At 43.3% G+C, this 25,323-nt stretch overlaps 1 protein-coding gene across 1 annotated transcript in view; it reads left to right on the top strand.

Annotated features, from left to right (window-relative positions):
* Positions 1–25,323, top strand: part of dgkg (diacylglycerol kinase gamma) — a 580,221-nt gene that overhangs the window by 193,500 nt on the left and 361,398 nt on the right. The window contains exons 5-6 of the mRNA XM_033023568.1: positions 1,798–1,860; positions 5,788–6,033. Coding sequence (XP_032879459.1) covers positions 1,798–1,860; positions 5,788–6,033 — 309 coding nt within the window. The remainder of the gene's footprint in view (positions 1–1,797; positions 1,861–5,787; positions 6,034–25,323) is intronic.

Genomic DNA, 25,323 nt, shown 5'->3' with positions numbered 1-25,323 from the left:
GAAGGATGTAGGAGCATTCACGGAGGCGCAGCGGTAGAGTCGCTGCCTTACAGCGCTTGCAGCCCGGAGACCCGGGTTAGATCCCGACTACGGGTGCTCTCTGTATGGAGTTTGTACGTTCTCCCCGTGGGTTTTCTCCCAGATCTTCAGTTTCCTCCCGCACTCCAAAGACGTACAGGTTTGTAGGTTAATTGGCTTGCCAATTATTGTAAATGCAAATTGTCCCTAGTGGGTGTTGGATAGTGTTAATGTGCATGGATCGCTGGTCGGCGCGGACTCGGTGGGCCGAAGGGCCTGTTTCTGCGCTGTATCTCTAAACTAAACTAAACTTAACTGAAAGAGAAATGGTCGATGTTTCATATGAGAAAACATTTGGCGGAGCTGGGAAAGAGAAAGCAGTCGGGGAGAAGAAGAGGGAAGGATGTAAAGAATAAAAGAAATATCACTGATAGGGTGAGACCAAATCGGTTAACAACAGCATAATTATTCCTCTTTGATAATGTGTTGAAAACAGCAAGATGATGGGACATGCTCAGCAGTTTAGACTATCCAAATAAAAAGAACTGAGTCAAAATGGTGACAGGCAGAAGTGGCCATTGTCTGATACAAACAGAAAGAAAGTGAATTACCTAAAGTTGGAGAGTTTAATATAGAGTCTGGAATGCTGCATGAGGTGGAGTTCCTCAAACTTGCATTGAGGAACTTGCCTTGTTGGAACAGTACCACGGAGAGTCGGGTCAGATTTGTTCAGTGATTGAGCCACCCTGACCCCACTCATGGAAGAGATGCCCAAAGATTCAGTGCCCTTGGGGTTGAAGAAATACATCATGTGAAATTAAAGTACCATTGTCTTAATAATCTAGCCATGTTTGTTAAAGGAATGTTATATTAAAATATATATTAGATTCTCTGACAATATTTCTAAATCATTTTATATTGTCAGCGTTGTTAGACTGAAGAGACTGCTAGAAATTTACATAGAAACATAGAAAATAGGTGCAGGAGGAGGCCATTCGGCCCTTCGAGCCAGCACCGCCATTCATTGTGATCATGGCTGATCGTCCCCAATCAATAACCCGTGCCTGCTTTCTCCCCATATCCCTTGATTCCACTAGCCCCTAGAGCTCTATCTAATTCTCACTTAAATCCATCCAGTGATTTGGCCTCCACTGCCCTCTGTGGCAGGGAATTCCACAAATTCACAACTCTCTGGGTGAAAACTTTTTTTTTGTGGCCACCCCTTTATTCTAAGACTGTGGCCCCTGGTTCTGAACTCGCCCAACATTGGGAACATTTTTCCTGCATCTAACTTGCGCTGTGTTGATTTAAGAGAGAGTTAGATAGAGCTCTAGGGGCTAGTGGAGTCAAAGGATATGGGGAGAAGGCAGGCACGGGTTATTGATCGGGGACAATCAGTCATGATCACAATGAATGGCGGTGCTGGCTCGAAGGGCCGAATGGCCTCCTCCTGCGCCTATTTTCTATGTTTCTATGTTTCCATGTGCATTTGAAAATCCTGCACGAATATTTAGGCCTTTTTATTATGACAGTTCATGTTATTGAGCCAAATCCATATTTGGTAAAATTGTCGTGCAATATTTCAGACTTTTGTTTAAAACATTATTCAGTGTAATTGATCATTCATATCATTTTTGATTATCTCAAGAATGCGGCAATTCCATTGGATACCATATATTGCTGCAACTTGTTATTCTTTCATATCTTTTAAAATATATATTTGAATGATAATCAAATATTGATTAAATTAAAATTGCTTTTGATTATTGTGTGTTGTAGAATCAAAAACTCTAGATTCTGGCATCTCGTTCCAGACAGAAGTCGCTTGTGCTCCTATTACAGGTAATCTTTGTGCATGTTGTCTTCTGCCATTTCCTAGGGTGGTCCCTGGTTGTACTGAGGACCCAGAAACAGAGTTGTGCAACTTGCTGTTATCAGTCATTTAAAGTTTTTGATCAAAACAGTAATTGGCAAGAACAACCCATTGTATTGGCAATCCCATCACCGCTCCTTCGCAACCTACTCCATCACTATTTTGAGCAATACCCCATAACTGTTTAGCCTGGGATAGGCACAAAATGGTGGAGTAACTCGGCGGGACAGACAGCATCTCTGGAGAGAAGGAATAGACAATAGACAATAGGTAGGAGTAGGCCATTCGGCCCTTCGAGCCAGCACTGTCATTCAATGTGATCATGGCTGATCATCCCCAATCAGTACCCTGTCCCTGCCTTCTCCCCATATCCCCTGACTCCACTACCTTTAAGAGCCCTATCTAGCTCTCTCTTGAAAGTATCCAGAGAACCCGCCTCCACCGCCCTCTGAGGCAGAGAATTCCACAGACGGGTGATGTTTCAGGCCGAAGAAGGGTCTTGACCTGAAACGTCACCCATTCCTTCTCTCCAGAGATGCTGCCTGACCCGCTGAGTTACTCCAGCATTTTGTGTTTAAACCAGCATCTGCAGTTCCTTCCTACACTGTTTAGCCTGGGATAAGGTTTGAACCCATTTCCTGCTCTGTAACTTTCTCAATCCCACCCATGTCTGCTCCGTGCTAATGAGAAAATGTCATTGCAACCATCCTACATATTGTTATCTCCTCTCGGGTGATATATTCCAATGCATTGCCAGCTGCCCATCTTCATTCAAAGATTGATATACTCGAGACCATTCAAAGACTTTGTTGCCAAAGTGCTGCCAATTCACCCATCACCTTTGTGTGTAGTGTTCCACAGTGTATCAGAGGTACATGGTGCCACAGTTTTATAATCAGTCATGTTTTTAGTTCCTCCATGGAGGTTTTGTGCCTCCCTATCTTTGCGATATTCTCCAGCCTATACCTCTCTGAGTTATCTACCCTCCTTTAATTCTGGTAACATCAGCAATCTTGAATTTAATCAACCCTCAATTCACAACTGGGTCTCCAGTTGCTAAGACCCTAATTCCTGTAAATTTTCTCCCTAAATCTTCATGTCCCACTGAATTTTTTAAATTAAATCTGTCCTCAAAATCTGTCTCTTTATCTAAGGCGTTGCCTAATATTTCCTATTATACACTGGTGGGGACATATATTGACATGATAAAGATGCTATATCAATGCAGATTGTGATTAATTTGCAGTATTGTACAAAATACTATCTATAAGTATTAGTCTCACATAAGTAATTCTGAAATAGTGAACATGTATATTATTGATGAGTCAATGTTATTCTCAATACTCTATCGATATATTTCAAAGGGAAAGTTGTTATTGTCATTCACTGTGACTGTATAATATAATTGGGTCTCTTCGGTGGATAAATAACGTTGGATGTCAAAGAGGTGTCCAGCCTTGTTCTGCTTACAAAATGGTAAATTGTAGTGATAACATTTTTTTAAATATAACTATTAGAGTGGTCATTTATCTCGATGGACTGATCATTTAGCGTTAGCGTAAAAAAAAACTATGGTTATTGTCACATAGAAACATAGAAAATAGGAGCAGCAGGAGGCCATTCGGCCCTTCAACCAGCACTGCCATTCATTGTGATCATGGCTGATCGTCCCCAATCAATAACCCCTGCCTGCCTTCTCCCCATATCCCTTGATTCCACTAGCCCCTAGAGCTCTATCTAACTCTCTCTTAAATCCATCCAGTGATTTGGCCTCCACTGCCCTCTGTGGCAGGGAATTCCACAAATTTACAACTCTCTGGGTGAAAACGTTTTTTCTCACCTCAGTCTTAAATGGCCTCCCCTTTATTCTAAGACTGTGGCCCCTGGTTCTGGACTCGCCCAAAATTGGGAACATTTTTCCTGCATCTAGCTTGTCAGTCCTTTTATAATTGTATGTTTCTATAAGATACCCCCTCATCCTTCTAAACTCCAGTGAATACAAGCCTAGTCTTTTCAACACAGTTTTATACAAATTGTCCGTGCCTATTCTAAATTATAATAGTAACTGCATTTCAAAATGTGCTGGATCAGCTGAAAAAACACATTGGGACAACACACGACTGTTAAAGTGATTGCTCTGAAAATATGTTTTTCTTTCAATTGACAAAGTTATTTTGTAATCAGTTTGCTGAAAACACAATTCAATGAGCATTTGATCAACAATAACCCAGTTCCACTATTTCCCAGGGCAAAATGTCTTCCTTCAATGTAATGCTCTGCCCAATAACTAAACTGAGATCACAGGCCCCAGTCTCCTGGTAGCTTGGATCGAACCTTTGATCAACTGGTATTTCATTATTTGAATTATTGAACTAGTTTATGACTATAAAATGAAACAGGCGAATTAATTTTGCTCTGCGATATGTTCATACATTTATCATAGGAATTGAAATAGTGCTCAACTGTGAAACCCGAAATTAATAGAGATACTCATCAGTTTAATGATCCAATTCCATGTTCTAATGGAATTTCAAATCTGTTACTTATATTTGATCTCAGTACAATTTTATCTTGGACCCTCTGAAAATGGCTTTACATTTTCAAAGGTCATACGAGATAGGAACAGAATTAGGCCATTCGGCCCATCAAGTCAACTCCGCCATTCAATCATGGCTGATCGATCTCTCCTTCCTAACCCTTCCATTCTCCTGCCTTCTCCCCATGACCCTTGACACCTGTACTAATCAAGAATCTATCTATCCCTGTGTTAAAAATATCCATTGACTTGGCCTCCACAGTCTTCTACGGCAATGAATTCCACTGATTCACCAACCTCTGACTAAAGAAATTCTACCTCATCGCCATCTTAAAGGAACGTCCTTTAATTCCGAGGCCTCTAATCCCAGACTCTTCCACTAGTGGAAACATCCTCTCCACATCCACTCTATCTGGGCCTTTCACTATTCTGTACGTTTCAATGAGGTAAACCCCTCATCCTTCTAAACTCCAGCGAGTACAGGCCCAATGCCGTCAAACGCAACAAAAAACATATTTTTAATTGAAATCCGTGATTTGACAATTCATAGATTGGCATTTCCAATATTGAGCCCATTGATGAAACTATTAGATTAAGCTTGTCAGCGGCTTCTATCCAGAAGAGCAGGGCTCAGTGACTTGGGTTGGGACAGAAAACCAGATGGATTCCCTGTCATGGTCGCTGTCGATGACACCTACCAAAAATAAAATGCAAGGTACTTCCTGGTAAAGATAGGGTTTGTCAACTGGTGATGTTACTCTAGGAGCTGTTGATGCAAGCTCACATCATTTGAATGCATAAGCGAAGAAAGTTTTGAACATCCTGGGATGAATTTTAAAACATCAGTGAATTGAATTGAATACTTTATTGTCACATGTGACAAGTCACAGTGAAATTCTTCAACTCAGCGGGTGCTTAAAAAGTTATAAATCCCCCCCGCCCTCCCGTGCCAGGTCTGCCATTGTTCTTCCCCCCTCCCTCACTACTGTCCCCCCACACCGGGTCATTTGTTTCCTCCATCAGTCCTCACGTCCACGTGGTCCATCTACGTCCATCGGTCAGCACCATCGTCGACGCCACGCCACGCCGACCTCCCCACTATCGCCGCCGGGTCTTCTCCGGACGCCTCCGTTCATTAGCAACATAGATAGTGTCGGGAATGTCCTCCAAATCTTTCTCCAAGGTCGCTGCAAGTTTGGCAAAGTCCCCAAAACTGAGAGGAGTTCAGCCCTAATTTCATCTTTTTTTTAAATTTCACCCCAACCTGTTGCTCGCCCCAACCTGTGATAGATGAAAATTATATATTTTTCCTTTGACCCAGGTTATGCTAATCTATATTACCTTTCCACTAACGTTGCAGGAATTAATGGCAAAAGTATTCGAAACGCCATGAAAAGACAGCCTCCAGATGGCAGGAATCCTCAGATCAACCTCACCGACCAGCAACTTTCCAGCTTGGTTCCATTTGCTGCTGCCTCAGCAACCTATTCTCCTGGTTCCTCTCGCTCTTCCTCTCAGAAATCCACCGCCGCTGCTCACTCCGCTCATAACGCATCTGGCTCCTTCAAGATTTTCTCTGCTTCACCACTTAACTCACGTTCCCCAGGTAGTGTATTTACCTCACTTCCAATGTTTGTCGTGGATCGAATGTTTGTTTAACTGTCAAACTACATTGAGTTAGAAGACTTCCAAAAATGTTCTGCTTCATATTATTGGGTTGAGATAGATCTTGGTTGTATGCATGGGCATTCTCTGAGATCTTCAGTTTCCTCCCACACTCCAAAGACGTGGAGGTTTGTAGGTGAATGTAAAATTGTCCCTAGTGTGTGCTGGATAATGTTAATGCTGGTCGGATTGGGACTTGGTGGGCCGAAGGACCTGTTTCCGCGCTGTATCTCTAAACTAAACTAAGCTAAATTCAGAATACAGTAAAGATGCTGTCAAGGGTTGTTACGATGTTAGTTACCTAAATTTGTAGAACTCAATGTTCATACCGTTAAGGCCCTGTCCCACTTTGATGATTTTTTTCGGCGGCTGCCTGTGACTGTCACAGTCGTAGCAGGTCGCCGAAAAAGTGGCGACTGGACCCCCCCAATGACAATGTCTACAACAACCAGCCACCTAGTCGACGTCAAGCTACGTCAAGCTACCGACAACCGGCGACCCAATCGTCGCGACTTAGGATGTCCACCTACGACCCCACCTACGACAACCTACGACCACACAGGTGACAACCTACGACAACCAACGTCAACCTACATCCACCCACGACGAGCTACGACAAGCAACGATCCTGTCGGCGACAACTGAAGACAATTCATTCGCCGATACCTGTCGCCGGTTGACGTAGGTTGACGGAGGTAGTCGCCAATGGAATTCACCAAAGTCATCACCCAGCGACGACCTACGTCACCCGGCAACAACCTGCGTCATCCTGGCGACAACCTACGACAGCACCTACGTCAGGAGAAGACAAGCTACGTCAAGCCCACAGTCGCCGAAATGTTTGGCACATTTCAAAATGTAGCGGCGACCAGAAAAACGTTACGACTTAAGCGACTTGAGGAGACATATAGGTGTCACCTCGTGACCAAGTGGCGATAGCCTAGTCACCTGTAGTCGTGGAAAAATGGTCTAAGTGTGACAGGTGCATTAGGTTGTAAGCTACCCAATCAGAATATGAGGTGCTGTTCCTCCAGTTTGTGTGTGGACTCACTTAGTCAATGGAGGTAGCTCTGGACAGAAATGTCAGTATGGAAGTGGGAGCAGAGTCACAATGGTTAGCAAATGCAAAATCCAACAGTCCGAGCGCAAGGGTTTGTTAAAATAATCGGCAAGTCTAAGCTTGGTCTTGCCGATGTAAAGGAGGCCACATTGAGAACACTGAACATACTAGATGTGTTACTAGATGAGATGCACGTGTACCTCTGTCTCACTTGGTAGGACTGCTGGGGTCCTGGATGGATGTGACGGAGAAGGTAAAGGGACAAGTGTTACGTCTCCTGCGGTTGCAGTGGGAAGATATACACAAAATGCTGGAGTAACTCAGCGGGACAGGCAGCATCTCTGGAGAGAAGGAATAGGTGATATTTCGTGTCAAGACCCTTCTTCAGACTGATGTCAGGGGAGTGGTGAGCAGTACATAGATAAGGAATTATAAGGTGTGAAAACAGGACAAGAAAACAAGTCAAGTGAAGTCAAGAGAGTTCATTGTCATGTGTCCCAGATAGGACAATGAAATTCTTGCTTTGCTTCAGCACAACAGAATATTGTAGGCATAAATACAGAACAGTTCAGTCCAATATATACATAAATAAACAGATAAAGTGGAATAGGCTGTTACAGTTCAGAAATAGCTCTTCCCCACAGCCATCAGGCTATTAAACTCAACTGACAAAAATCTCTGAACATTAATACAACATTATCTGTTTAGTTGCACTTTATCTGCTTATTTATTGATGTGTGTATATATTTATATAATGGTACTAGACTAAGTGGGACCCGTTGGGTCCCAGCATCAGACAGGAGGGCTGGTCACCAACGCAATATTCCACCTCTCCACCAATTCCAATATTGCTTGCCAGTGGTGGGGGGGGGGGGGCTTTCTGTTGCGCTAGTATGGATGTTGCGGGCCGAAGGTACTGGTTTCCAGAGGGTTAGTATAGACATTGTGGGACGAATGGATTCTTGGGCTGGCAGCCAACTGTTGCAATGATTTTAAAAGCCAAGCCAAGGCAATCAATTTGGCTGCAGCCACCAGACAACCAAAATTCATTTTGTGAACACACACCTTTTTTAAAAAGGCGAGGCAAACAATTGGGCAGCAGCCACCTGACAACCAAAATTCATTTTGTGAACACAAACTTTATTAAAAAGGTGAGGCAAACAATTGGGCAGCAGCCACCTGACAACCAAAATACATTTTGTGAACCCAAACGCTTTTTAAAAAGGCGAGGCAAACAATTGGGCAGCAGCCACCTGACAACCAAAATTCATTTTGTGAACACAAACTTTAAATGAAAAGGCAAACCATTTGGCAGCAGCCACATCGAGGGGAGTCACCGTGGAGTAGACGTGCGTTCAGTGATATTCACAGCTCAGAGAGCCATAACCCTCTCTCTTCCTGGGTCTGGCAGAGACTGAGTGAGGCACAACACTTCCGGGTTTCATAGTCCCTCCCCCTCCCCCCTGCCGCCAGCGGGGGCAGCAAAGAGAATGGGGATTTTTAAAAAAACATTAATATCTCTCTGATTTTTCATCAATGGGAAAAATCCTCCAGTCCCGGAAGGCGGAGGGGGGCTCTGAGCGAGGTGGCCAAAAATGACGGCCGTAGGTGGCAGCGTTCTCTCGGAAATCGCAACACAGTGGGCCAAAAGCGGTCAAGATCAGACTTTTAGTAATATAAGACTAGACTAAGTGGGACCCGTTGGGTCCCATGTTCACACGGGAGGGCTGGTCCCCCGACGCAATATTCCACCTCTCCACCAATTCCAATATTGGTGGCCAGTGGGGGGGCTTTCTGGAGTGCTGGTATGGGTTCTTGGGGTGGCAGCTCAGTCCCTCAAGCCTGATCTGCTGGCAGCTCACTCACGGCTGGTGGGCTGGCAGTTGACTCGTGACTATTCCTTGAAATTCCATTTCAAGCAGGGTGCAAGTCCACCAAATTCAAATCCATGTTCCTACCATTTCAAGCAGGGTGCAAGCCCACCAAATTCAAATCCATGTTCCTACCATTTCAAGCAGGGTTCAAGGCCACCAAATTCAAGTGCAGTTTCTTACCACTATGAGCAAGGTGCAAGGCCACCAAATTCAAGTGCAGTTTCCAACCACTTCAAGCAGGGTGCAAGGCCACCGAATTCAAGTGCAGTTTCATACCACTTCAAGCTGGATCCAAGGCCACCAAATACAAGTGCAGTTTCATACCACTTTCAGCAGGGTGCAAGGCCACCAAATTCAGTGCAGTTTTATTCTCTGCACCTGCGCAGTGGAGGGGGGACTGAGTAAGATGGCCAAAAATCACAGCCGTAAGTGTAGCGTTTTAGCTAAAATCAATATACAGTGCAAACAGGAAGTAAGTGCATTTGCAGTAGTGCCTTTTAACTTCAAGCCAAATCACCCAAGCCGCCATTTGCAGTAAGTAGTGCCTTTTAACTTCAAGCCAAATCACCCAAGCCGCCATTTGCAGTAAGTAGTGCATTTCAACCTCATGCCACCATTTGCAGTAAGTAGTGCCTTTCAACTTCAAGCCAAAGCACCCAAGCCACCATTTGCAGTAAGTAATGCCTTTCAACTTCAAGCCAAAGCACCCAAACAACCATTTGCAGGCAGTGCCTTTTTACTTCAAACAAACCATATTTTCATTTTCAAACCACATTAAGGGTACTCACAGTTGTGTAGACATTTGTTCAGTGTTATTCAGAGCTCAGAGAAACGTGACCCTTGGTTTCATCCATCTTGCAGAGACTGAGTGAGGCACACCACTTCCTGGTTTTATAGTCCCTCCCCCTCCCTCCAGCAGGGGCAGCAGAGAGAATGGTGATTTTTTTAATCTTCAAGCCAAAGCTCCCAAGCCACCATTTGCAGTAAGTAGTGCATTTCAACTTCAAGCAAAGCACCCAAGTCACCATTTGCAGTAAATAGTGACTTTCAACTTCAAGCCAAAGCACCCAAGCCACCATTTGCAGTAAGTAGTGCCTTTCAACTTCAAGCCAAAGCACCCGAGCCACCATTTGTAGTAAGTAGTGCCTTTCAACATCATGCCACCATTTGCAGTAAGTAGTGCCTTTCAACCTCAAGCCAAAGCAGCCAAGCTACCATTTGCAGTAAGAAGTGCTTTTCAACTTCAAGCCAAATCCATTGCCACCATTTGCAGGAAGTAGTGCCTTTCAACTTCAAGCCAAAGCACCGAAGCCACCATTTGCAATAAGTAGTGCCTTTCAATTTCAAGCCAAGCACCGAAGCCACCATTTGCAGTAAGTAATGCCTTTCAACCTCAAGCCAAAGCACCCAAGCCACCTATTTGCAGTAAGTGGTGCCTTTCAACTTCAAGCCAAAGCACCCAAGCCACCATTTGCAGTAAGTAATGCCTTTCAATTTCAAGCCAAAGCATCCAAGCCACTATTTGCAGCAAGTAGTGCCTTTCAACTTCAAGCCAAAGCACCCAAGCCACCATGTGCAGTAAGTAGTGCCTTTCAACTTCAAGCAAAACACCCAAGCCACCATTTGCAGTAAGTAGTGCCTTTCAACTTCAAGCCAAAGCACCCAAGCCACCATTTGCAGCAAGTAGTGCCTTTCAACTTCAAGCCAAAGCACCCGCCACCATGTGCAGTAAGTAGTGCCTTTCAACTTCAAGTAAAACACCCAAGCCACCATTTGCAGTAAGTAGTGCCTTTCAACTTCAAGCCAAAGCTCCCATCCACCATTTGCGGTAAGTAGTGCCTTTCAACTTTAAACCAAAGCTCCCAAGCCACCATTTGCAGTAAGTAGTGCCTTTCAACTTCAAGCCAAAGCACCCAAAACAACCATTTGCAGGCAGTGCCTTTTTACTTCAAAAAAAACATATTTTCATTTTCAAACCACATTAAGGGTACTCACAGTTGTGTAGACATTTGTTCAGTGTCATTCAGAGCTCAGAGAGACGTGACCCTTGGATTCATCCATCTTGCAGAGAATGAGTGAGGCACACCACTTCATGGTTTTATAGTCCCTCCCCCTCCCTCCAGCACGTGCAACAGAGAGAATGGTGATTTTTTTTAAACTTCAAGCCAAAGCTCCCAAGCCACCATTTGCAGTAAGTAGTGCATTTTGAACTTTAAACCAAAGCTCCCAAGCCACCATTTGCAGTAAATAGTGCATTTTAACTTCAAGCCAAAGCACCCAACCCACCATTTGCAGTAAGTAGTGCCTTTCAACTTCATGCCACCATTTGCAGTAAGTAGTGCCTTTCAACTTCAAGCCAAAGCATCCAAACAACCATTTGCAGGCAGTGCCTTTTTACTTCAAACAAACCATATTTTCATTTTCAAACCACATTAAGGGTACTCACAGTTGTGTAGACATTTGTTCAGTGTTATTCAGAGCTCAGAGAGACGTGCCCCTTGGCTTCATTCATCTTGCAGAGAGTGTGAGGCACACCACTTCCTGGTTTTATAGTCCCTCCCCCTCCCTCCAGCAGGGGCAGCAGAGAGAATGGTGAATTTTTAAAAAACATTAATATCTCTCTGATTTGTCATCGATGGGAAAAATCATCCGCACCCGTAAGGCGGAGGGGGTCTCTGTGCGAGGTGGCCAAAAATGACAGCCGTAGGTGGTGGCATTTTGTCGGCAATCGCAGCACAGTAGGCCAAAAGCGGTCAAGATCAGAGATTTAGTAATATAGATATGGACACACTGATCTGTCATGTAATGTCATGTAAATGAAAGTAGTCATGTTTAGTATTTTGTTGCATATCCTTTGCATGCCATGACTGCTTGAAGTCTGCGATTCATGGACATCACGAGTTGCTGGGTGTCTTCTCTGGTGATGCTCTGCCAGGCCTGTATTGCAGCCATCTTTAGCTTATGCTTGTTTTGGGGGCAAGTCTCCTTCAGTTTTCTCTTCAGCATATAAAAGGCATGCTCAATTGGGTTCAGATCAGGTGATTGACTTGTCCACTCAAGAATTGACCAATTTTTAGTTTTGAAAAACTCCTTTGTTGCTTTAGCAGTATGTTTGGGATCATTGTCTAGCTGTAGAACGAATGAACTGTCGGCCAATGGGTTTTGAGGCATTTGTTTGAACTTGAGCAGACAGGGTGTGTCTATACACTTCAGAATTCGTTAGAAATTCCTTTCTCAGTTTCATAATGGCTTCTTTGACTTTCATTGGCACAACTTTGGTCCTCATGTTGATGAACAGCAATAAAAGTTTCCAAAGGTGACGGAAAGACTGGAGGTAAGAGTAGGTGCTGAGAGTTCTCTTATACCTGCATTAAGGAGGCAATTAAACACACCTGCACAATTACAAACAACTGTGAAGCCATGTGTCCCAAACATTATGGTGCCCTGAAATGGGGGGACTATGTATAAACACAGCTGTAATTTCTACATGGTGAAACCAAAACGTATAAAAATGACCCTTTATAAAATCTGACAATGTGCACTTTAACCCCATGTGATTTTTTTCTATTACAAATCTCAAATTGTGGAGTACAGAGGCAAATAAATAAATGATGGGTCCCAAACATCATGGAGGGCCCTGTACATATTGTGATGTCAACGCATTAAAAAACAAAACTTTCCTTGGGATCTGATTGCCATCAACTGTGTGTATGCTGAGAGATTTGCTTGTCTTAAGTGCAGAGATGTGTATTGAAAGCTGAAAATGTTAACAAACTTTGTGAATGCAGAACTTAAATCTTGCAATTGTTGAATCAGCTCCAAAATAAATATACAGCTATTATTCACTAATGTTTATCTTCTCTCAAAAGAAAGACGTTGAAATAAGGAACATGAGGTGACAACTGACAAATATGAAATGCCCATTATTGTAAACAAAATGTAAATGATTAATGTTTTTGAGAAGGGAGTCAAGTTATACAATGAGTTCTTATTTGAATAGCAGTATAGACAGTTATTACAAAAATAGTTGTATGAATCAACACTGGTGGATGCATTCAGCTCAGCAGCAGAGGTGTTCAACAATTTTGACATGTTAGTTAAACTATTTTCTTTTCCTCTATTAAAAGGATGTGCAAGTCAAGTTTTAAAAATCAATATTACTCTTTATTAGCGAGGGGGGGCTGTGGGTTGCCAACATTTACTTTCCACTTTTACAGGTTTCAAGGATTATGGGTAGAAGGCAGGAGAATGGGGTTCGGAGGGAGAGATATATCAGCCATGACTGAATGGTGTGGAGTGGACTTGATGGGCTGAATGTCCTAAATCTGCTCCTTTCACTTATGATCTTATGATCTTATGATTTAATTGCCCTTGAAAAGTTTTTGCTGGTGTGCCTCCTATAGTCCCTGGAGTTTGTTTGATAGAGATAACGCCCACAGTGCTTTGAGCTATGGAGTCCCAAGTCTTTGACAGTGACTGAAGGAACACTGACATTTTTGCAAGTCCAGATCGGGTGTGATATGGAAGTAGTTTTTTTTCCCTTTTACCTGGTGCTTTTGTCCCTCTGGGTGGTGGAGGTGTTGATGCCACCATAGTGAGTTGCTAAAATCCATCTTGTTCACACTGCTGGTCCAGACAGCTAGTAATGGAGGAAGGAATATTTAATTTGGAGAATCGGAGTGACAGCGAATAGGCTGTTCTGTTTAGAATGATGTGATACAAGTGTGATTTGCTATGTATCAGACAAACCCTGAATGGGGTGTTCCTTGTTCTGAGAAAGTGCGGATGCATTTGGTTGCATAATAATCAGTAAACAAACATCCCATTTCTGAGCTAATGATGGGAAAAATAATAATTGGTGAAGCATCTTAAAATCACTGGATCCAAGGCACAAGGGGACAGATGAGCTGTTCTATTTTCTATGTTCTCATGCCCCAAGAACACTTACAATGATATCCAATGGTTGAGAATTTTGACATTTAGCAACCAGAATTCTCATCCTTTGTTTGCGACGTGACTCCAACCACTAAAGTGTTTTCCATGCACTGCATTGACTTCCATGTTATCCTGAATTGTTGATGGCATGTTGCTCTAAATGCTGCCGTGATGTACTAAGGAACTGCGGAGACATGAAGAACTCAACAAGGTTTCCGATATTCATCTACAGTGCCTCTTCAGGTTTGACAGAGTGGTACCTATAATCCAGGGAAAAGTAAATAAGTAAGTAAGTTTATTGGCCAAGAATTCACATACAATGAATTTGCTTTGGTGCTCCGCCCACAAGTAACAACGTGACATACAGTGACAGTGAAAGAAAGGCGGAACCAGTGGTGTGGAAAGTGTGAAATTCACACCACGGGTGTCTATTGTGGTGAACAATTACAAGTTTGAAGGTAGACACAAAATGCTGGATTAACTCAGCGGAACAGGCATCATCTCTGGAGAGGAGTGGGTGAAGAAGGGTCTTGACCAGAAACGTCACCCATTCCTTCTCTCCAGAGATGCTGCCTATTCCGCTGAGTTACTCCAGCATTTCGTGCCTACCTTCAATTTAAACCAGCAGCTGCAGTTCCTTCCTACACAATTACAAGTTAGATATTGTTTCAACACTACTAATGAAGACGAAATAAAACATACATGATAGATGTCAGTAGAAGGGCAAGTTGTACTTAATACATTTCAAGAAAGAAGATTATGCGCATCAAACTGGCTGATAAAGACTGATTTCATCCACTTTACAGTGAACACTCTGCATGTCCACAACAGTTGCCATTACTCCACATAATGTCATTCTTAACTGCCTTGGTATTAAAGTGGTGAGCGTTTTGAAATATCGTGTGGCAAAATATAACATTGTATTTACTCTGTTATAGCGGAGTCAGGGGATATGGGGAGAAGGCAGGAACGGGGTACTGATTGTGGATGATCAGCCATGATCATATTGAATGGCGGTGCTGGCTCGAAGGGCCGAATGGCCTACTCCTGCACCTATTGTCTATTGACTATTGTCTGTCACAGAAATAATTTAGATAACAGTTGTATTCTGTATTTAGATCTTTGGAAGAGAAAGTACGATTACGTTTGCTGTGTGTTTTTAAAAGTCACTTTGAGTAATTTAGTATTTTTTAGAATACATTGTTTGCAGCATACCCCCTGGAAATTTACATATGTGAAAGGTTTTCTTTGCAATTATCAGAAATGCTTAACAGTGCAAACATATTTTTCATTGTAATTGAAAATTGCAGCAGTAAAAACAGGCTTCTTGAGTGTGTGGGTGAAGGAAAGTGAAGTTGATTTGGACTTAAAGTGAATTATCTGCATTTACTGTGTCTAGAACCTAAGGATGAATGGGGATATGGTTTATGTTCCCATCACCATCACCACACTTGCTGAGAGTGTGACTTGGTTTCACACTTGCGAATAGACAGCTGCATCTTGTATTCCTTGCATTACTGCCAATAATGTGTTCTCCTGACCTACTCAAAACTTAAAGCAGACTTTTCTGTAAATTCACTTTGCACTTTGCTGGGATAGACACAAAATGCTGGAGTAACTCAACGGGACAGGCAGCATCTCTGAAGAAAAGGAATAGGTGACGTTTTGGGTCAAGACCCTCTTCAGACTTTGCTGGGATTGCTAGCCGCACAGAGTTAATGTTTAATGCGCACCATTATGATGCAGGTTCTAATAAGTCTAATAAGATTGTGATCCTGCATTTGAGGTATGAAGTATTGACGCATGTTTTAATCCAATTAGAGTTATCTGAAATTACAGAATTTAAGGGATTGTGAAAACACAAAGTATAGGTTATAAAAATAGATTTTTTTGCTCATGTAATCTTTGCTAAATCGTATTTGGTTTCTTTCCATTTGTGCAAAATGATTGTTATATGGCATCATTTAGCACTATATTTGTGATCTATCAGTCTATATACTTGATTAATATAAGAACACATTTTTAGAAACATAGAAAATAGGAGGAGGCCATTCAGCCCTTCGAGCCAGCACCGCCATTCATTGTGATCATGGCTGATCGTCCCCAATCAATAACCCGTGCCTGCCTTCTCCCCATATCCCTTGATTCCACTAGCCCCTATAGCTCTATTTAACTATCTCTTAAATCTATCCAGTGATTTGGCCTCCACTGCCCACTGTGGCAGGGAATTCTACAAATTCACAACTCTGGGTTAAAAAGGTTTTTCTCACCACAGACTTAAATGGTCTCCCCTTTATTCTAAGACTGTGGCCCCATGTTCTGGACTCGCCCAACATTGGGAACATTTTTCCTGCATCTAGCTTGTCCAGTCCTTTTATAATTTTATATGTTTCTATAAGATCCCCCCTCATTCTTCCAAACTCCAGTGAATACAAGCCTAGTCTTTTCAATCTTTCCTCATATGACAGTCCCGCCATCCCTTGGTAGCTTCCATTTTATGAACGACAGATCCTTGTGTAAAAATCTGACTATCTTTCTTTGTCCACAAACTGTACAATAAGGCTGAGTAAATCCGGCACAATTGTCATTTATCCAGTGTAATAAAGAAATGTTAATACATTTCAGTTTTAATTCTTGGCTAGGTGTTTCTTACTTTGGTTTCCTGAAATTCAAATGTATTTAAAATGATCAATTCAGCTCAATCTATTATGTTTGCACTGTGGATGAAAATTGATGTAGAAACATAGAAAATAGGTGCAGGAGGAGGCCATTTGGCCCTTCGAGCCAGCACCGCCATTCAATGTGATCATGGCTGATCGTCCCCAATCAATAACACGTGCCTGCCTTCTCCCCATATCCCTTGATTCCACTAGCCCCTATCTAACTCTCTCTTAAATCCATCCAGTGATTTGGCCTCCACTGCCCTCTGTGTCGCAAGGAACAGCTAGTTGGCACAAAAAGCTGGTCTGCAGAAGGGTCTCGACCCGAAACGCTGCCCATCCCTTCTCTCCAGAGATGCTGCCTGTCCCCCCAAGTTACTCCAGCTTTTTGTGTCTATCTTCGATGAATATTGATGATCCTTGTTAGATTCTGTACTGCAGAGCAGGAATGTTATTAACTGCCCATCGTCTGAAGGAATGCCTCTTTCCAAAACCGCATGCTTGGCAAGAAAGGTTGCTGCATTATCACAGTGGGATAGATGTGTTCTTTATTGATAGCAGAGTGGGAGTTGGAAGTAGGTGTAATTGTCTACGAGTACTAATTAAAACTTTCCCTCGCTAAGTTTGCCTTCCATAAACATTTTAATTAAATCTCAGCATGCCTGTGGAAGTCATAGGTATGTTACCAAAGGGCCACAATATTCAGACATAAGAAAGCAGGGGAGGTTTCGATTAGTCACACCCTACCATCTGTCTGATTGTCAAGGTCACAGTACACTTATGAAAGATGGTCTCAGCAGCTCGGCCTGAGTGACTTTTCTTCCAAGTTGAATTTGTAAGCACCTGCTGAATATTACTCATGTCCAGGGCCAGTTCAAGCAGAAATTAATAATGGGGATAGACACAAAAAGCTGGTGTAATTCAGCGGGTCAGACAGCATCGTTGGAGAGAAGGATTGTGACACTTCGTCAGATTCGAAACGTCACCTATTCCTTCATTGATGCCAGAGATGCTGTCCGATCTGCTGAGTTTCTCCAGCATTTTGTCTATCTTCAGTGTAAACCAGCATCTGCAGTTCCTTCCTGCTCACACCTGTTGTTCAGAGTCAGGGTAATGATTCCGTTCGCACAAATCTGGTGAGCCACGTGAGTACTCAGGGGTCAGCTTCACTATGCGGTGTGCCTGCCATCGTTGAAGACGAGGTGCATGTTCACACACAGTCCTCCTTTCCACGTCTCATCTCACTCCCACTACACAATCTCTTCTGAATTTTGATCGGCACATGACATACATCAACCTCACTCTCGACCCCTTTTTTTCATTTTATCATTCGTGAAAATGAATGGTCACAATGATGAATGGTAATGGTGAAAATGAATGGGGCAAAAATGTTTATTAATTTCAAATGATATAATGAAAAGTTCACCATGCAATCATAGACATAGAGTTGACCAGTAACACATTAGCAGAAAACCTTAACGTGTATTCCCACACTTTGCCTTCCATCACAGTGAGGAGGTGTTTGGAGGTTCACTGTGATGGATGTCTGTGTAAATTGTGTTAATTGTGTCTTGGTTTTTTTTTCTTGTTTGTATGACTGCAGATCCTTAATTTTGTTTAAACTCACTCAAATGACAATAAACGTTATTCTATTCTATCTACAGTGATTAACCTAATCTTCTGTATTTTGGAACCGGTAAGGATTCAGTTATTGAACTGGATCTTTCAGCATTGCTACCTGTGACAAAATATACAATAGGTGCAGGAGTAGGCCACTCGGCCCTTCGAGCCAGCACCGCCATTCAATGTGATCATGGCTGATCATCCCCAAGCAGTACCCCGTTCCTGCCTTAGAAACATAGAAACATAGAAATTAGGTGCAGGAGTAGGCCATTCGGCCCTTCGAGCCTGCACCGCCATTCAATATGATCATGGCTGATCATCCAACTCAGTATCCTGTACCTGCCTTCTCTCCATACCCTCTGATCCCCTTAGCCACAAGGGCCACATCTAACTCCCTCTTAAATATAGCCAATGAACTGGCCTCGACTACCCTCTGTGGCAGAGAGTTCCAGAGATTCACCACTCTTCTCATCTCGGTTTTAAAGGATTTCCCCTTATCCTTAAGCTGTGACCCCTTGTCCTAGCCTGTCCAACCCCTTAAGAATTTTGTAAGTTTCTATAAGATCCCCTCTCAATCTCCAAAATTCTAGAGAGTATAAACCAAGTCTATCCAGTCTTTCTTCATAAGACAGTCCTGACATCCCAGGAATCAGTCTGGTGAACCTTCTCTGCACTCCCTCTATGGCAATAATGTCCTTCCTCAGATTTGGAGACCAAAACTGTACGCAATACTCCAGGTGTGGTCTCACCAAGACCCTGTACAACTGCAGTAGAACCTCCCTGCTCCTATACTCAAATCCTTTTGCTATGAAAGCTAACATACCATTCGCTTTCTTCACTGCCTGCTGCACCTGCATGCCCACTTTCAATGACTGGTGTACCATGACACCCAGGTCTCGCTGCATCTCCCCTTTTCCTAGTCGGCCACCATTTAGATAATAGTCTGCTTTCCTGTTTTTGCCACCAAAATGGAGAACCTCACATTTATCCACATTATACTGCATCTGCCAAACATTTGCCCACTCACCCAGCCTATCCAAGTCACCTTGCAGTCTCCTAGCATCCTCCTCACAGCTAACACTGCCCCCCAGCTTAGTGTCATCCGCAAACTTGGAGATATTGCCTTCAATTCCCTCATCCAGATCATTAATATATATTGTAAATAGCTGGGGTCCCAGCACTGAGCCTTGCGGTACCCCACTAGTCACTGCCTGCCATTGTGAAAAGGACCCGTTTACTCCTACTCTTTGCTTCCTGTTTGCCAGCCAGTTCTCTATCCACATCAATACTGAACCCCCAATGCCGTGTGCTTTAAGTTTGTATACTAATCTCTTATGTGGGACCTTGTCGAAAGCCTTCTGGAAGTCCAGATACACCACATCCACTGGTTCTCCCCTATCCACGCTACTAGTTACATCCTCGAAAAATTCTATAAGATTCGTCAGACATGATCTACCTTTTGTAAATCCATGCTGACTTTGTCCAATGATTTCACCACTTTCCAAATGTGCTGCTATCCCATCTTTAATAACTGACTCTAGCAGTTTCCCCACTACCGATGTTAGACTAACTGGTCTGTAATTCCCCGTTTTCTCTCTCCCTCCCTTCTTAAAAAGTGGGGTTACGTTTGCTACCCGCCAATCCTCAGGAACTACTCCAGAATCTAAAGAGTTTTGATAGATTATTACTAATGCATCCACTATTTCTGGAGCTACTTCCTTAAGTACTCTGGGATGCAGCCTATCTGGCCCTGGGGATTTATCGGCCTTTAATCCATTCAATTTACCCAACACCACTTCCCGGCTAACCTGGATTTCATTCAATTCCTCCAACTCCTTTGACCCGCGGTCCCCTGCTATTTCCGGCAGATTATTTATGTCTTCCTTAGTGAAGACGGAACCAAAGTAGTTATTCAATTGGTCCGCCATATCCTTGTTCCCCATGATCAACTCACCTGTTTCTGACTGCAAGGGACCTACATTTGTTTTAACTAATCTCTTTCTTTTCACATATCTATAAAAACTTTTGCAGTCAGTTTTTATGTTCCCTGCCAGTTTTCTTTCATAATCTATTTTTCCTTTCCTAATTAAGCCCTTTGTCCTCCTCTGCTGGTCTCTGAATTTCTCCCAGTCCTCCGGTATGCTGCTTTTTCTGGCTAATTTGTACGCATCATCCTTCGCTTTGATACTATCCCTGATTTCCCTTGTTACCCACGGATGCACTACCTTCCCTGATTTATTCTTTTGCCAAACTGGGATGAACAATTTTTGTAGTTCATCCATGCAGTCTTTAAATGTCTTCCATTGCATATCCACCGTCAACCCTTTTAGAATTAATTGCCAGTCAATCTTGGCCAATTCACGTCTCATACCCTCAAAGTTACCTTTCTTTAAGTTCAGAACCATTGTTTCTGAAATAACAATGCCATTCTCCATCCTAATGAAGAACTCAACCATATTATGGTCACTCTTGCCCAAGGGGGCACGTACAACAAGACTGCTAACTAACCCTTCCTCATTACTCAATACCCAGTCTAAAATAGCCTGCTCTCTCGTTGGTTCCTCTACATGTTGATTTAGATAACTATCCCGCATACATTCCAAGAAATCCTCTTCCTCAGCACCCCTGCCAATTTGATTCACCCAATTTATATGTAGATTGAAGTCACCCATTATAACGGTTTTGCCTTTGTCGCACGCATTTCTTATTTCCTGTTTGATACCATCTCCAAATTCACTACTACTGTTAGGTGGCCTATACACAACACCCACCAGCGTTTTCTGCCCCTTAGTGTTTCGCAGCTCTACCCATACCGATTCCACATCCTCCAAACTAATGTCCTTCCTTTCCATTGCGTTAATCACCTCTCTAATCAGCAACGCTACCCCACCTCCTTTTCCTTTCTCTCTATCCCTCCTGAATATTGAATATCCCTGGATGTTCAGCTCCCAGCCTTGGTCACCCTGGAGCCATGTCTCCGTGATCCCAACTATATCATAGTCATTAATAGCTATCTGCACATTCAACTCATCCACCTTATTACGAATGCTCCTTGCATTGAGACACAAAGCCTTCAGGCTTGTTTTTACAACACTCTTACCCCTTATACAATTATGTTGAAATGTGGCCCTTTCTGATTTTTGCCCTGGTTTTGTATGCCTGCCACTTTTACTTTTCACCTTGCTACCTATTGCTTCTATCCTCATTTTACACCCCTCTGTCTCTACGCTCACACATTTAAGAAACCCTTTCCCTTTAACTCCATCCTCCACTATCCCATTCGACACCCCTCTTCTCCCCATATCCCCTGTCTCCACTATCTTTAAGAGCCCTATCTAGCCCTATCACTTGAAAGCATCCAGAGAACCTGCCTCCACCGCCCTCTGAGGCAGAGAATTCCACAGACTCACAACTCTCTGTGAGAAAAAGTATGTCCTCATCTCCGTTCTAAATGGCTTACCCCTTATTCTTAAACTGTGGCCCCTGGTTCTGGACTCCCCCAACATTGGGAACATGTTGCCTGCCTCTAGCGTGTCCAAACCCTTAATAATCTTATATGTTTCAATAAGAACTAAATTATGACATGAATATCAACTAAATTATGACGTGAATACAGCATTGGCTATAAAACAGCATAAGATGTTAATATTTAAGAAATTGTTTAAGAAAATTGGGTAGATGCTAAAAGGCTCTTGCCCAGAGTATTTGAATCGAGGACCAGAAGACAGGATAAGTGAAGGGGAAAAGATTTAATAGGAAACTGAGGGGTACTTTTTTCACACAAAAGGTTGGTGGGTGCATGGAACAAGCTGGCAGAGGAGGTCGTTGAGGCTGGGACTATCCCAACATTTAAGAAACAGTTGGACAGGTACATGGATAGGACAGGTTTGGAGGGATATGGGCCAATATATCCTTCTTTCATCTCCGCAACATCGCCAAACTCAGACCCTCTCTCACACCTCCCGCTGCTGAAAGACTCATCCATGCCTTCATCTCCTCCCGACTGGACTATTGCAACTCACTTCTCCTTGGCATCAGCTCCACCTACATCAACCGACTCCAACTGGTCCAGAACGCAGCCGCCCGACTCATCACCCACACCAAATCCTGGCATCACATCACTCCAGTCCTCAAACAACTTCACTGGCTTCCCATCTCCCACTGGATCACCTACAAAATCCTGATCCTCACCTACAAAGCCCTCCACCATCTGGCCCCCCCATATCTCACTGACCTCCTCTCCCCCTACCAACCCTCACGGTCCCTCAGATCCACATCAGCCGATCTCCTCTCCATCCACAAGTCCAACCTCCGCAGTTTTGGGGACAGAGCCTTCTCCAGGGCAGCTCCCGGGCTCTGGAACTCCCTCCCCCAACTGATCTGCAATTCTGTGTCCCTCACCATCTTCCAGTCCTGCCTCAAGACCCATCTCTTCACCTCTGCCTATCCTTAGCCCCACGTCCCCCTCCTTTTCATCTGTGCATTAATTGCCCCATACTGTGTTTTGTATTGAATTCTGTCTTTACTTTGTGTACTAGTCATGTCTCTACTATTTATTTCATTCCGCTTACATGTTTTTCCTCTACCTGCTAAATTTTTGTAAGGTGTCCTTGAGACTCTTGAAAGGCGGCCATAAATAAAATGTATTATTATAATTATTAAACGCGGACAGGTGGGACTAGTGTAGCTGGGACATTGTTGGTCGGCGTGGGCAAGTTGGGCCAAAGGGCCTGTTTCCACGCTGTATCACCACATGACTCTAAATTAAATCTTAATGTTAATTTAACATATTCTGACTAATTAATACATTGTGCTGCAAGCAACATCAATTTGCATAACATGGCAACGTTTATGTCTGCAGTCTGCTACAGGAACTTTGGAAGAACAGAAACTGTCTGAGTTCACTGGGCAAAAGATTAACCTTGTTGCTTGGAGTGAAACAATGGCGGGGCTGACGAGGGAAGTAACAATGACAATTATGGATCAGCAAATAGGCAACATTAAAGAAAATAATAGTAAAGAAATGCAATAAAAATGAGGGAATTTTTTTTAATGAAATATGAAAAGAAAACCAGTTTTGAGCAAAATTCTACTGTGGGTTATTTGCATTAATGCAGTTTGTATTAACAGCATGACCAGGAAATGTTGGGAAAACACAGCAACTCACTTGCTGTAGAGAGAAAAGTTATATTAACATTGGTGTTGGTCTATAAAGAGCCTGTCCCACTTAGGCTATTTTTTAGGCGACTGCAGGTGACTAGGCTGTTGCCACATGTTGCCTGTATGGTCATGAGTAGTCTCCTCAGTCGCCCAAAGAGTCGTAGCGTCTTTCTGGTCGCCGCTGGATTTTCAACATGTTGGAAAAATTTCGGCGACAGTGGCTTTGACGCCAATGAGTGTAGCTTGACTCCTCCTGATGTAGGTGCTGGCGTAGGTCGTCGCCAGGTGCTGAATGCCATTGGCGACTACCTACGTCAACCGGCGACAGGTACCGGTGACTGAAGTGTCTTCAGTTGTCTTCAGTTGTCGCTGACAGGGTCCTAGCTTGTCGTGGGTGGATGTAGTTTAACTGGTTGTCACCTGTGTGGTCATAGGTTGTTGTAGGTGTGGTCGTAGGTGGACGTCTTAATGGGTCGGCGGTTATCGCTAGCTTGCCGTCGACTAGGTGGTGGGTTGTTGTAGACATTGTTGTAGTCATTGTCGTATAGGGGTCCAGACGCCAGTTTTTTGACGACCTGCTACGACTATTGACACTCGCCGGCAGTGGACGAAAAAATCGTCTAAGTGGGACCAGCCCTTTATTGTCAAGTGTACTGAGATGTAATGAAAAGCTGTGTTTGCATGCTCTACACTCAAATCACAAAGTACATGAATACATCTGCTCTGAGACCAATCTGAAGAAGGGTCTTGACCCGAAACGTCACCCATTCCTTCTATCCAGAGATACTGCCTGTCTCGCTGAGTTACTCCAGCTTTTTGTGTCTATCGTCTGAGTTCTGGCAAGCTAGGGTGCAGATGCGTCCTGATCGGATGCTTTTTATGGGCAACTGTAGACGTTGGTTGGAGTTGGTGGAGACATGCCAAATTGCCTTAGTTTTCTGAGGAAGTGGAGGTGTCAGTGTGCTTTCTTGACGAGTTTCGATGTGGTTGCTCCAGGCCAATTTGTTGGTGATATTTATGGCTATGAACCTGAAGCTCCACTTTGGATGCAGACAGGAATGTGTACACCACCTTGTTTCCTGAGGTTAGTTACTAGCTCCATCGTCTTGCTAACATTGACAGGGAGGTTGTCATCATGACATCATGTTACTAAGCTCTTCATCACCTTCCTGTACTCTGTTTCATCGATGTTCAAGATCCGACCAGCCGCTGATACCGGTGCTGTCGGCAAACTTTAAAGTGGATGTTTTTAAAACTCACGTTCCCTTTAAACTTAAACTCTCTGGTACCTTGTTGTCCGCAGCCCTTTTAATCTTGCTGTGTAACATTCAAAGAAAAAGTGAATTAAATAGAATCACCTCTGATCATTCGGAAAATCTGCATGCCCAACACCACCATAAGGAGTTGAAAGGAGATTTACTGTCCTTCACTCACCTTTCATGACTTTCTTCATTTACAACCTTGTACTGTACTAAATGGTTTCTGAAAAGCACTACTCTTTTGTAAGACGCTAAATACTTGCACAACATCATGCTTAGGTAAGGTAAGAGGCGGTTAAGATGATCCTAATAGATAATAGACAATAGACAATAGACAATAGGTACAGGAGTAGGCCATTTGGCCCTTCGAGCCAGCACCGCCATTCAATGTGATCATGGCTGATCATCCCCAATCAGTACCCCGTTCCTGCCTTCACCTCATATCCCCTGACTCCGCTATTTTTAAGAGCCCTATCTAGCTCTCTCTTGAAAGCATCCAGAGAACCTGCCTCCACCGCCCTCTGAGGTAGAGAAATCCACAGACTCACCACTCTCTGTGAAAAAAAGTGTTTCCTCGTCTCCGTTCTAAATGGCTTACTCCTTATTCTTAAACTGTGGCCCCTGGTTCTGGACTCCCCCAACATCGGGAACATGTTTCCT

Source organism: Amblyraja radiata, chromosome 7 (genome assembly GCF_010909765.2).
Source record: "Amblyraja radiata isolate CabotCenter1 chromosome 7, sAmbRad1.1.pri, whole genome shotgun sequence".
NCBI lineage: Eukaryota > Metazoa > Chordata > Chondrichthyes > Rajiformes > Rajidae > Amblyraja > Amblyraja radiata.
The sequence above is the reverse complement of the archived record's forward strand: the minus strand, read 5'-3'. Positions and strand labels throughout refer to the sequence as shown.